Consider the following 13093-nt stretch of genomic DNA (forward strand, 5'->3'; position numbering starts at 1 on the left):
CATTACTGTGAGATCATCAGCCCAGCCTTCTCATTGTCGAGATAATGTGTCGAGGTGCTCCTGCATATCCTTTTCAACTGATCATGATGGAACAGTACTCCAAAGAGGAAATTGGCTTGTTAGTTGGAACTCTGCCAAGTCCGCGGTATACTCATTGGACTGCGGCGGAGGACGACAGGTGACGGTGGTGAGAAGTGTATTGAGATGAACGCAACAGTATTGACCAGAAAGCAAGGATTGGACAGTACAGCAATAACAAGAAGGATATAGGAAGCTGATATCATCATAGAAGACGTCGTCAACAAGCACACTCGTGGGGCTCAGTGGGTGGCACAAAGGGACAGTCAGGTAGGGGGATATCTAACAATTCATTAAGGATTTCATTATTGCGCTCTAATGCTGTATCAAAAATAGACAGGAAAGGTAGTCTAGATGTGATCCTAAGACGACGGTTCCTCTCAACCTCTACAGTGTGGTGGACTGTGGTGTTATATACCTCCATCATGTGATCCTTGGCTTTATCGTAGCATTCCGGCTCGAATGCAATGCCCTCATCAGGGGACGCTAATGTTTCCCATCTTGCACGATTCAATGGACAGTGCACGAGTTGATCCTTGTCCATGCAGCCTAAACCAGTCCACAACGGCCCTCTACCAAAGAAGTCCACCCAAGAACAGTATTCACACATACCACTACTCGACCATTTACCATCTATAGGGGATATACCATTACGGATATCAGTAAGAGCTCTACAGTCATCAGGGCTAGCAGCACAGTAGTCTTCATAGCTCTGTGATGTTGGTGATAGTCCATCATTATATGGTCTTGGTATGGGATACCCACTCCGGGCCAAACTGATGCCTCTATTGATAGCATCAACCACACCCTCACGTACTAGTCTACCAAAGGTATTCCACAGTCTACGAGAGTAATAGACAGAATTGAGATGGGGAGAACCAATAGCCATATGGACATCTCTATACGAGACCTGATACCTCTCAGGCTTGCCAATGCGGTCCAGTTCACCAAGCTGTACGATAACCCCACCAGGTTTGATAAGATGACATCTAGTAAGACCAGTACCAACACCACTGATGTAGATGTTGGTATCAGCGAATAATCTAATTTGGTCCTCAAAAGTGTAGTCTTTCCAACTAAGGAAGGTTATATTACAACCAAAGAGTTGTTCTGATTCATCAGCCAATGTCTTGAGCATTGTCCTCTCATTATCTGAGAACCTTTTATTATCGGTAATAACCCCTTTACACCTCTTATTAACATCATCTACCACAATAGGAGTATTCATATCCAATGCGGTATTCCAATCCAATATACCATAACCAGCTAATATCCTCTGACCATACCAATAGAAAGCATTCTCATATGAATAGGACCCTGGCATGCCCATATGCCTCTGTTGATCGCGATGCCCCATCCATCTTGAACCCACTAATAGTCGTTGGAATCTATTCAATGGAGTATCAAGTTGAGTCGTAGTTAGACCACTCCTATTAGTATGCGATAAAGCCTTGAGGAGACCCCAATGCTGCCAATCCTTAACATCGTCCTCAGTAGCATTAACACTCTCATAAGCAAGTATATTGACAGGCTCCTTGAGGTACCCAAAGCGGAGTATAGTGACCCATAGTGGATAAACATTATCATACATAAAATGACCAACATTGAAACACCAAAGAGTACTAAAATGAGCACTAACGCCATCTACAATGGATACATCATCTTTAGATAGACTTGCCTCCCAATCCTTGAGAGATGACGTCGATGCTTCATCCAGTAACACCACTTTAGGTCGGAACTCACTCCTACCCTTTGGCCCACGGGAGCAGCCTCTAGTGAGCTCCCTGATCGAGTCCTCCGTGACGGGTACACCGGTGTCATCATAATACTGTCTGTTGATAGTGCTGTTATTGTAGTCTAAGGCACTGCCATTATAAGGCGCTCTCATGATAGTACCCCTCCTAGATGGATCTGATGGTAATATGATATAAAATTCGTCGGAAGTCTTATCATAATAGATATTATCAAAAGCACATGACCGATTCCTATGCCAACCAACACATTGTATACTAGACCATATACCATCGTCCCGAATAGGAGGGGATATATATTCAATATGGGAGGGCCTACCACTCATACTATCTGTTAAATCACCACCAGTTATCGAAGCATCACTCATCTTCGTCGGCATAAAAAGGCTACTGCTATCCCAAGCTGTGAGCACATCCCCATACATTAACCACAACTGTATCGTCACCAAGCAGCCGACCAACGTAACTTTCGATAGTAATGATATTGCCTTCCGGAATGTGAGACAAGTTGTAGGATGCACAATGGCTGATGGAAGATCCATCATGTGTAGAGGTTGGTCTGAGAGTATTATGATACCATGGAGGGGCCGCGATAGGATGGATCCAAAACACAAAGGCTGCTGCACAAGTTGCTCGACACAGCCATGGAGGAGATGGATCCAACATGATGATGATCAAGCACGGTGGTGGATGAGTCGTGTATAGAAGGCCACTAGTGTCGAGAGAGCTTACAGCCTACAGGGCTAGCATGTCGCCTAACTTCTGATACACCCTGTCGGCTCGACTAGAGTCTGGCCTGAACATCATCGATAGGGTCAATGGTCATATAACTTAGGAGCTGCTTCTTAAGGCGTATTTTCAAGGGAGGCAACCGAGTGTATTCGTGAGTTCCTTGATGGATGGTATAGTTGATGACTCGATATTCTACGTACTTACAGTAGTAGTAGGAGATATGATGAGGTGACCCCATTGGGGTCCATACCACGCCTTTCGAGCATCTACACCTCTCAAAGAGGTCGTCCTCCACACAATTCATCTCGTCGATACGTCCGGGGTTGTCGATACGAATCCGAAAATATTCATATATGCATTCCGGAGGTCCACCTCTGCCACACGACTCGTATGACACGAAATACATAGTCAATCGACGTGAGTTGGAAGGCCATTCTCGGAGTAAGAGGACTTCTGTTACCTTCTCGTACCTTCTGTAAAGGTATGACGACTATGGTTCTAAGAATAAGATGGTTTGAAGATGTGGATGAGCTTTCCGACACTGAACAGGAGTGGATGACAGCGGCGTAGCCGAGATAGGCAATGATGCTGTTGAATCTTCATCGGGGAATCGCTACTTCTTCTCTTGTAGAGCTGGCGTGTATACTCTAATGATGACACAGGCTGATGGTTAAGAATCCTAGCTTATTCAGGGGTGACAATAACATGGATTATCGCAGCTCTCGCTCGGATAATGGACCCGCAGGAGCACTTCAGGAGTTGATGAGCACAGAAGGTTGGTACAACATGGCCACAGTAGGCTTGTGGGGGAATACGGTCATGGATCGTATACAGCGACGTCCTTAACAACTGCCTGGATTGACTCCCAACTGCAGAATTACATACACAGTTGGTGCTGGCGCTACCATCACAGTATATGCCCACTGGTAGAGGATATCACTCTACTCCAGACGGTTACGGTACAGCAGCAGAGCTGTGAGAGGGGCAGTGCCCCGCTGTCTATGAGATCTTATGAAGTCTTTCGGCACTCGGATATCGAAGATGTTTAACAGACTCTTGATGACAGCTCATTCATTTCGGGGAGCGTTTGGATATACGATAACACCCAGTATGAGTGCTCATGCCAGGTCGTGTCTTCTTTTTCTTGAGTGGTTCTGCGATCCGCCCTTCTGCTGCTACCAAATATTCCTGATACTCCCTTGTGTGAATCGTCTCCTATAAGCCTGTCTCAATAGCCCTAGAAGCTGTAAGCTTACGCTAGAGAATGGCAGTAGAACATGAATAGATTCCCAAACATGTAGTGGTAGTTTATTATTAGTAGTATCCTCCGACTTCATTCATCGTCATTGGTAGTTGCTTGTTATTATTCCTTCATGTTTGGATTCGCTATTCTTGTGAGTACCGTCGCCGCTATAATGGCCTCTGGAGTCCCTAGTGGATGGTGTGAGGAAGACCATAATGTCTTTGTTGAAGAGGACTGTTACGATGATCTCATCTCGTGTGATTTCCTACCAAGTGGTGGTATTAAGATGGTCGACTATGATATGACGATGAAAGGTTACTGGGATTTCCTCATATCTGCTCAAAATCTGAGCACTGGTGATTACTCGGTATTCCGGACTACTACTACCCTCAATGGTGTTCCTACGGGGGAGGTGATGATCAATGCTAAGGCCGACTCAATCGCTGCTGCATCTACTGATTACAAACACGATAGCTATGCCCCGATGTATATTTGGGCTATTGTTAACAACGAGATCAGACTCTATGGCACTCCCGAGACCAGTGATATTGGTTTAGGTGAGTACAAGGTTTTGGAGCCTGCGAGTGGTGAACATACTTGGACATCAGTTAGTTGGAATCAGGATGATGATCATCCTTACTTGTACGCTGTTGATAGCAAGAACAATCAGGTCTATGAATGGGATCCGATATCGGATGGTGTTGAAACTTCGTCGAAAAAACTCGTCGCTGGTAATGCTGATGGTAAGGCAATTGATGATGATATGCATTTGTATCATCCCCAAAGTGTGAGATCTATGCAAGGTTATCTCTACATCTCTCAACTTGTCACCGGTGAGGAGTATCGTATTGTGAAGTGGGAGCCTTCAAGTCCTACGAGAGTGTTCAAGTTCAACTTCACCATTAATGGACGTTTTGGTTTCGATGTCGTTCACTGGTTGTATGATGTTTACCCTGACAGTATCATCTATCGATATGGTGATGCCGCTGTTTATGTTCATTGTGTCAACACCCCCGATGGAGAAGCCACATTACTTGCAGGAGGCTGCGGCACCGGTCACGGTATTGACCAGTTTGTTAATGCTGACGATGGATGCCTCCGATTCAGTTTCAATTGGGGTACCACAATCTGGGATTATAATGCGAATCCCGATAGGTTCGTCGTATGGCCTTTCCCGGCTTCCTTTACTTGTCCCACTACAACCACTGCTGCTGCTACTACAACCACTCCTGCTGCTACTACAACCACTCCTGCTACTACTACAGCTTGTGAGCCGATAGACTGTATCATCGGTGATGAGCAGTGCGGTTCATACATACCCGGTAGCTACTGTAAATACTGGGAAGTTCCACGGATCTGCTCTGGCTCCAATATCGAATGCTCATGTGATGAGGTTATAACCACTACCACAAGTGGATCGATGACGAGTACCTCAGCTGCACCTTCAACAACTCCGTTTAGCTGCGCGAATGGTGACAACTTCTGTTGTTCCCAGTACAGTGGTAGCTACTGTAAATACTGGTCTAATCCATCAGTATGCTCGGGTACTAATATCCCATGCTCTTGTGATATTCAAGCTTAATGGTGATTTAATATACTAATACTCAGGTGAAGTATTCTCTGTTCTTCCTAGCCGTATGTGTTTTCTCTTGCCTTTACTATTCTTCTTTCAGCCATATGTGTTTCTTTCGCTTCTATCACTCTGTGGTAGTCGCCTCTGTTGTGAAGTGTGTATCGCTTTTCGACTGATGTTCGTAGCATTGTGTTTCCATAACTTGTAACGGTGGATGCTTGCCTCCTCACGAGTAGCAGTGAGGTTATGGAACTTTCTAAGCAACCTCAGAGTCAACTCTATGCTGACTATTGACCCGAGTTTAACTGTTCGTGCTTTCCAAACCAACATGATGCAGAAAGTGAGTCGAGTCAGGAAGGCGTTCATCAACTAATGAGTGCAAGTAAATCAATTCGAATACATCGGTCTCGAGACGTAGTTCAAGTAGTACAATAAGAGGAACATGCACTTTATATGGGCACATCTATTGTTATGTTCCTGTTCGCGTGTGCTCTCGAGGAGTAATCATTTTCCCAATATTATGACGCGCCGTCACTGGCGTAGTCATATCGATGGTTGCAGCCTATCTAGGAGCTTAGTGTTCATCTTCGCATCGCATTAGATGTAGTAACTCCATTAACACTACCCGAGGTGAATTACTGATAAGAAGAGAGAGATATCAAAACAATTATAATCATCCCGAGAGAATGTTAACAATGCCACCGCCATCACTGCGTGGTCGGAAGAATATTCCAGCGGCCGAATACGCGGCTATTCCTTGTACCTAACACACGATGGACTTGACATTATATCATCTTGCCGCCCTACGAATATCCCAGAGGTTATCGATAGCATCAGAAGTGATATTGGATGATCGAATGCTGCGATGAGGGATAATAACCATGCTATGAAGTAGTGATGCAGATGGAACGTTACAGGGTTCTGAATAATCAAGCCATTGACCACACTTCATAAGCCATCATCACTACTACATCATCATGCTTATTGTATTTATCATCATAGTGTATGAGGAGGAATGTAATGCCGAAGATACAGACCTGATATGGTCGTCAATATGATAATAATAACAACAAGAACAGTACCACTCCAACTCTAGATATTATATAAACAGCAGCATCAGCATAGGTCGGTAAGACCTTTATCGAGTATACAACATGCCATATGATGAGTAATGCTAGGAACGATGCCAAGAACGTAAGGACCTACATGATGATGATGCAATACACTGAGTATAGGAATAAGAACATGATCATCATCATACTATGCTGAATGCATTCCAATTGTCTAGATGACCTGATGGGGATATCGAACTATGACTAAGGACATCCAACATCCCTAAGAGAGTGAATACAGTAGATGCAGCAAAGAACCTGCACCATAGTATCAGTAGTAGTAATGGGAGTAGTAAGTTACGTTATAAAGAACCACCACCGACGTAGTGAGAATATCCATTTAGATCTTTTAGGATCATCAATAACCTCTACAAACCATGCTTGTATCTATCAATACACTCACTCTACTACTACTATCAATAAACCATAGTACTATGCCAAACATAGCAAGATTGGCTAGATTGATGCTATGACCAAGATAGGTATACCTGATAATGAGGTAATAATAAGGATGAGAGTATGATACTGACTTGTCACTATCATGTGGAATGTGATATACCTCGATAAAGAATCTATTATATGCATATCCAGCCACAAGCAGTAATAACCATCTCAATACCTACACCATCATCATACAACTACTATTTCTATTATCATCATCATTACTACTATTACATTCAAATAACGGTATAGATATCGAGGCTTGTAGTTGGATGTATCCATTATAGTGGTGTTGATTATGGGCATGCTATTCTCTACTTCTCCCTGCAATGACGTCATCATAAGAGCCTGCTGCTGCTCCTCACCATAACTGTTAGCTGTATTACGATATCTAATGTATAGTTGCCTCAACAAGGAGAACAGCAGCATTAGCATGAGCATTACAAGCATCTTATCCTCGTCCTCTCCTCTATTGATGGTGTTATAATATAACGGATAATCCTTGTGAATACACTATCCCTTACTTCAACATCTAATAATAGACTATCAAGGAGACCAGCAGTAATAAGATATCACCTTCATCTCGATATGCAGTAGATAACATATAATAAAAACTGCCAACATGTGATCGATAACAAGAGTGTTAACACAAATCTATGATATGAGATACATATAAGGCTACATTCACATGATGTGGGAGATGGATGGTATGATGATGATGATCATTATCAAGGAGCAGCAGCATCTGTTATAGACCCCTCCTCTAACATGGGCAATGCCAGAGGAGGAGGAGAAGGGGATAGTGCATCAGCAGCAGTAGCAGGGAGTAGCATGTTATGACATAGTGTAGTAGCATCATCCAACTTGATAGGCATACCAACCTGATGATACCACCACCAACAGCATAAACAACGATAGTGATAGTACACTCACAGGTAGAGCATCTAGAGAGTCGACCCCTTCATCAGCATCATCAGCAGCAGCAGCACGAGAGGATGGGGAATCGGTACTGCTAGTGAGCATCGATCTCATCTTATTAATAGCTGTTGACCTAAGATAGTGATGATGATGATGATGATGATGATAGTTATTATTATGAATATGCTCACATGATCTCCTTTAGCTCACTCATCAAGGGTCTAGGCAGTACCGTATACTCTACATCACCATTTGGGGATACCCTTACCTACTAGAAGAGATGATGATGCTGGGGTCTAGCAATAGTAATACTACTACTTCATATCTTTGGTGAGGATGGGCAACTAGATGTAGGTTGACTACAAGTGGGATATTATGTTCATCATCATCATCATGATAATAACCATCGTCATCATGTTCAAAGCTCCCTAGCCCCCTAGCATCATCCATATATCGAACTAAAAGAGGTATTAATATAGTAGTATGCTGTCCCATTTAGTATACCTGTCTGTTCATCAATGACCTCATCATCGTGTACCCTAGTATGCCTATACTCAGTATCATCATCACCATAGTGAGATACCTCATCATCATCAACATCATGTTGTTGTTGTAGTGGTGATGGTATAAGCTGCTGGGTATTAGCATCCGTCCCTACTACTACTACCATACCCTTCTTCTCACTATCATCCTCTATGAATGGTATAATAACTGAAGACCTCCTAAGAGGCTGTTGAGACAAACTAGTAGTAGTGGGTAGAAGTGGTTGATTATGATGATGATTAGAGTACTGCTCTATCATATACCCACTACTATCACTACTTGTTGAAGTATCATCACATGTACTATCACTAGTACTGCTATCATCAGCCTTCATAATAATAGCAGTAGTAGTAGCAGCACTAGCAGTAGTCCTCCTCCTCTTCCTCTCCATCATGCATGGTCCATCCTCCTCCTGTTCCTGTTCCTGCTGCCTTATAGACGGCTCCCTACGCTTTAATGGGCATACCATGGCTTAACTGCTTATACAACAGGACACACAGACAACAACAACAATGAGGATTATGATAGAAACGTGAAGGGGTCTTATCAGAAACATAATCATGGTGGGTTTGCATACTCATTATCATTGTATGTTATATCTGGTGCTGGCCCTAGAGCATAAGCTCTTATTGATTGTTGTATCAGATAATCAACCCTATCCTTAGTTGACTGCAATGATGACCATTCTGATATCCATATTGGTACCACCTATTAGTACTATCATTATTACCATACCATCATTATTACCTTCCACCCTAGTGTCATTAAATGTCTAACCTTTAATAAGGACGAGCCTATCATGACTCTAGTAGACTTATATGACCCTAGCCCATCACCTAATACCCTCACACACTACTACTACGATACCATCATCATCATCATACCTTGCTGCTGCTCAGATGCTATATTCCCTCCCATAGTAGCTCTATAATAACGTAGTTCATCCATTGGTGGTATACATACAATAGCCGTACCTGATAGTAATATCTAGTAATAATACTATACATAGCTATTATTACGTCTATCATTAGATCCTCCTTCCATATTCCTATCACTAATAAACTCTGTATGATATACCTGATAGTAGTGATAGTGATGTAACTACGACTAGATGGTCGTGATGGTAATAACCTCCCCTAGTTGATTAGCAGTATAGAAAGGCCATTGTAGATCCTCTTCTATAGTATGCCGTAAGGCTTGATACATATCAGAGTGGAGGAACTGGGTCCTACTCCTCTCCTGGGCTGAATACCTATCATAAAAAACTTATTATTATAATAATACCACTCTTCTTCCTACTACTACTACCAACTAAATGATGCATTATCCTCTATAAACTTCTTAACACCAGCATCATATACCAACTCCTTCTTGATATAAGGTAGGCCCTCAATAGCCGGCCCAAGATGGACCTACTACCACACTTACTACTACTACCCCTATGATGAGGTATATGATTACTTGAAAGGCTTTAATCCAATCAGCAGCTGATAGGCCTTGTAACTCCTCCTCAGGTGTTGATACCAACCTTCTAACTCCAGCAATGTATGATGGACGACTGAATACCTCTTGCCCTTGTCGTGATAGTATGTATAGGAATGATATGAGTAATCTAAGGCATGATGATGATGAACATGATGTGGGAGTATGATGATGATGATGATGTTGCCCACTTAGGGTTTGCAGTATGACCATCATCATCATGTTGTTGCTCTATCAAGGCTGCCTCAATGATATCGATAAAGTGGGTTGAAGTATATCCGAGATCAGCTATAGGCATGGCAAATGATGCTAGATGAGCTCGCACCTCAGGAGGGTATCTATTAGTACTCTCAGTAAGGCAGTCTACTGCTGCTACTATCATTACGGTGGAGGACCATATGATGCCTTCAACATCCACTTATACCATGTTACTAGCTTTCTCAATAGAGGGGTATCATGTACACGCATTACTCTCAGTGACTGCGCCTATATAGGGATAATAAGGATAATAATAATAGTAGTAGTCCATACAAGATCGCCAATATGATCCATACTAGTTGAGGTAAGTCTAGCATTAATAAGGGTATTAGTGATAGCTGTTATACATCGTGTTGAGTACCTATATCCTTATCACTACTACTCAGAGTAGGAGGAGTGGTTACCAATCTAGTCTGGCCATTGCCTTTAAGGCTTGAGTCATATCCCTAACACTAAGTGTTGGTGATGTTGTTGATAATGTTGATAGTATTGACGATGATAACTGTGCTATAGGGGAATATCTATTACAATAACAACGATGATACTATCAACAATGATAATACTACTAGTACTACCTATTCAGTTGGCTTAGGTTTGGTAGGACATCCTTATTGTGTGATAATGTTGTTATAAATTGAATAAGGACCTTAGAGTCGGCATCATGTATAACAGGTACCAATACCTACTATAACCATCATTTAGACGACGTCGTGGTATTAATACTAATAATATTACTCTAATAGCCTCAGCCAGGATAGGGTCTTGGAATGTCCACTTCCTAGACACTTCATTATTGTTCCGTAATGATGCCTCTATAATTGTTATTATATCATCTGGTCGTAGATCGTTACGTGTACCTAACAACTGTTATCATCACTACTATCACTACTACTATTACCGTAAAGGCTATATTGATCGAACAGTATAGTAGCTAGTTTGGTAGTTGCACTATTATTGCTGTTAGTATAGAGGGGCTGCCTCTTACTTTCCATAATGATAGAGGCAGCTAATAGCTGTACATCTAAGAATGTTATTATAATAATACCATCCTTCCTACACTTCATAATGATAGTAGTACATTGCTCGGTAGTCATCAATAATATGTTATTAGCCTTCGAGACAAAGTCATCAAGTACCTCGAGGACATCAAATGAATCCTGTAATACATCAGTATATCGGCAAGCACCTGATACCACACCTCAGTGAAAATACCCTTAATGCTACTATTACGTGCTATATCAGTACTCTTAAGGTGTACCGGAGGGTTATGCTTTATGTATTGTCGGAGTATAGATGCTAGTGGTATCTCCTCTGCTGTTGCATCCATACCACTCTTCTGTGACATCCTAGATGATGATGATGCTAGTCCGTGATCAGCTAGTATACCTTGAGAGCAGTCATAAGGTGACTAGTAGTAGTGATCCTATTACATAGTAGGTGTAATGCAGTATTAGCCTTCTTATTATCACCCAATGCATCTAATGATGCCTCTATCAACTCTATCTCTGCTGCTCTCTCATAACCATCCGATATACTAAATATAGTCTTCAATACATCTGTCATAGCCTTACGTTGGACTGCTGATAGACGATCCTTACCTAATGAATCCTATCCAACAACCAATAATCATAAGCATCATTACCATCATATGTATATGTATCCTTTATTATATCGGTAATCGAATCTATATCAAACTCTCTACCTCTAGTAACTGTTAGATGATGATGGTTAATAACATGAATATGATGCTGACCTAATATATCAATAATAGCTTTCATGATAGCTTCATCATCTCGTCGTCCTCCGTTCTCGTCATGAACAACAACCTTCTGCAATAATACCCTTATAACGACTGCAAGCTGATATGGCTTGAATATATTAAGCATATCAATGCTCTACATAATGAGCCATTCATCGTATATTATCGTATACTATTACCTTATCTAGAAATGCATCCAATACTGTATTCCTATATTCCATAGAACTATGTCGGGTCTTTAACAAAGCCAACATTATACAGTATATATCATCACGACCCAACCTGATGATGATGATAATAGTATCAACATCCACGACGACCTCACTACTACTTTGCCTTAATACTCATCATCTTCTCCACAGCTGGCCTCAATAATGATATTACTGTATCAATAGACCCCCCATCACGACTTGCACATAGGAGGCACTGTAGGATGATTACCGGCATTGATGATGATTATATTACAGTGTTGATGATCCTAGCAACTTCATTAGCTTTCAATGTCGATCTAACTCCATCCTGTATAATACCCTTAATTGCCATTGGTAAGCCATCTAGACCCTCTCGTGATTGTGATGCCTACTACTACTATCAACATCATCATGGACACTACTATACCTACATACCCATTCAACTGCAGCTGGTATCGATGATGATATCCTAAGCATTGCCTCATTACCACTCATTAATACCACACCTTCATCAATACTATTATCGATTCTTGCCATATACCCTATACGACTGTAGAAGGCCTGCATGATGATGATGATGATATGGGTATCATCAAGTTGATATCAATTATTACTTTATCAATATTATTGATGACATCCGAGAAACCAAGACGTGCACTAGCCTTCCGAAGACTCCATAACGTATCAAGATCACTCTGAGTGTGGTGGTGAGGACTACTAATGATCGTCAATAGTATAGGAATATTACATTAGGATCCTCGAACACTATCCTAGCAGCATTTAATGCTACCTTTCTACCTTCTTTAGATATATTGGGTACCATACTTGATATTGCGCATACTACATCCAAACATCTTGATGATAGCTTCTCTCGATTACTGAATACACCATATACTCCTAATACTCATCTTTTGAATGCCCTCACTCTGTTAATCTAGTACTACTATCATCGAGCATTGTAGCCGCCCTACTATAGAGCATATCCAAGAGCTCGGTATCCCCTCCTGTATGT

General features: G+C 41.8%; 4 protein-coding genes across 4 annotated transcripts in view; 1 reads left to right on the forward strand and 3 right to left on the reverse strand.

Annotated features, from left to right (window-relative positions):
* Positions 1-298: 298 nt before the first annotated feature.
* On the reverse strand, positions 299-1966 carry Pmar_PMAR015471 (hypothetical protein; the record flags this gene model as incomplete). The annotated part of the gene is made up of 1 exon (XM_002775196.1): positions 299-1966. One exon carries the CDS (start codon positions 1964-1966, stop codon positions 299-301), a length of 1668 nt encoding a protein of 555 aa, XP_002775242.1.
* A 1968-nt stretch (positions 1967-3934) lies between these two features.
* On the forward strand, positions 3935-5265 carry Pmar_PMAR015472 (hypothetical protein; the record flags this gene model as incomplete). Its single annotated transcript, XM_002775197.1, has 2 exons — positions 3935-5126; positions 5198-5265. The coding sequence occupies 2 exons, from the start codon at positions 3935-3937 to the stop codon at positions 5263-5265; spliced, it is 1260 nt and encodes a 419-aa protein (XP_002775243.1).
* Positions 5266-6045: 780 nt separating this feature from the next.
* On the reverse strand, positions 6046-7539 carry Pmar_PMAR015473 (hypothetical protein). Its single transcript, XM_002775198.1, has 11 exons — positions 7507-7539; positions 7375-7462; positions 7165-7321; positions 7020-7108; positions 6923-6977; positions 6791-6876; positions 6639-6747; positions 6460-6579; positions 6349-6414; positions 6185-6298; positions 6046-6140 (listed from the first exon to the last, which is right to left on the reverse strand). Exons 1-11 carry the CDS (start codon positions 7532-7534, stop codon positions 6051-6053), a joined length of 1002 nt encoding a protein of 333 aa, XP_002775244.1. The 5' UTR covers positions 7535-7539; the 3' UTR covers positions 6046-6050.
* Positions 7540-8910: 1371 nt separating this feature from the next.
* The window catches only part of Pmar_PMAR015474 (hypothetical protein), a 4455-nt gene continuing 272 nt past the window's right edge, over positions 8911-13093 (reverse strand). The window contains exons 2-27 of the mRNA XM_002775199.1: positions 13007-13093; positions 12830-12959; positions 12696-12776; positions 12517-12642; positions 12356-12469; positions 12222-12316; positions 12070-12172; positions 11885-12026; positions 11774-11842; positions 11562-11729; positions 11362-11517; positions 11210-11317; positions 11030-11152; positions 10867-10988; positions 10707-10813; positions 10536-10652; positions 10405-10492; positions 10259-10359; positions 10065-10211; positions 9853-10003; positions 9700-9803; positions 9523-9643; positions 9411-9468; positions 9276-9365; positions 9139-9227; positions 8911-9099 (exon numbers count right to left, since the gene is read on the reverse strand). The exon at positions 13007-13093 is cut by the window's right edge and continues 4 nt beyond it. Coding sequence (XP_002775245.1) covers positions 8950-9099; positions 9139-9227; positions 9276-9365; positions 9411-9468; positions 9523-9643; positions 9700-9803; positions 9853-10003; positions 10065-10211; positions 10259-10359; positions 10405-10492; positions 10536-10652; positions 10707-10813; positions 10867-10988; positions 11030-11152; positions 11210-11317; positions 11362-11517; positions 11562-11729; positions 11774-11842; positions 11885-12026; positions 12070-12172; positions 12222-12316; positions 12356-12469; positions 12517-12642; positions 12696-12776; positions 12830-12959; positions 13007-13093 — 2947 coding nt within the window. The 3' untranslated portion in view covers positions 8911-8949. The remainder of the gene's footprint in view (positions 9100-9138; positions 9228-9275; positions 9366-9410; positions 9469-9522; positions 9644-9699; positions 9804-9852; positions 10004-10064; positions 10212-10258; positions 10360-10404; positions 10493-10535; positions 10653-10706; positions 10814-10866; positions 10989-11029; positions 11153-11209; positions 11318-11361; positions 11518-11561; positions 11730-11773; positions 11843-11884; positions 12027-12069; positions 12173-12221; positions 12317-12355; positions 12470-12516; positions 12643-12695; positions 12777-12829; positions 12960-13006) is intronic.

The sequence above is a fragment of the Perkinsus marinus genome (genome assembly GCF_000006405.1).
Source record: "Perkinsus marinus ATCC 50983 genomic scaffold scf_1104296956402, whole genome shotgun sequence".
Taxonomy (NCBI): Eukaryota; Perkinsozoa; order Perkinsida; family Perkinsidae; genus Perkinsus; species Perkinsus marinus.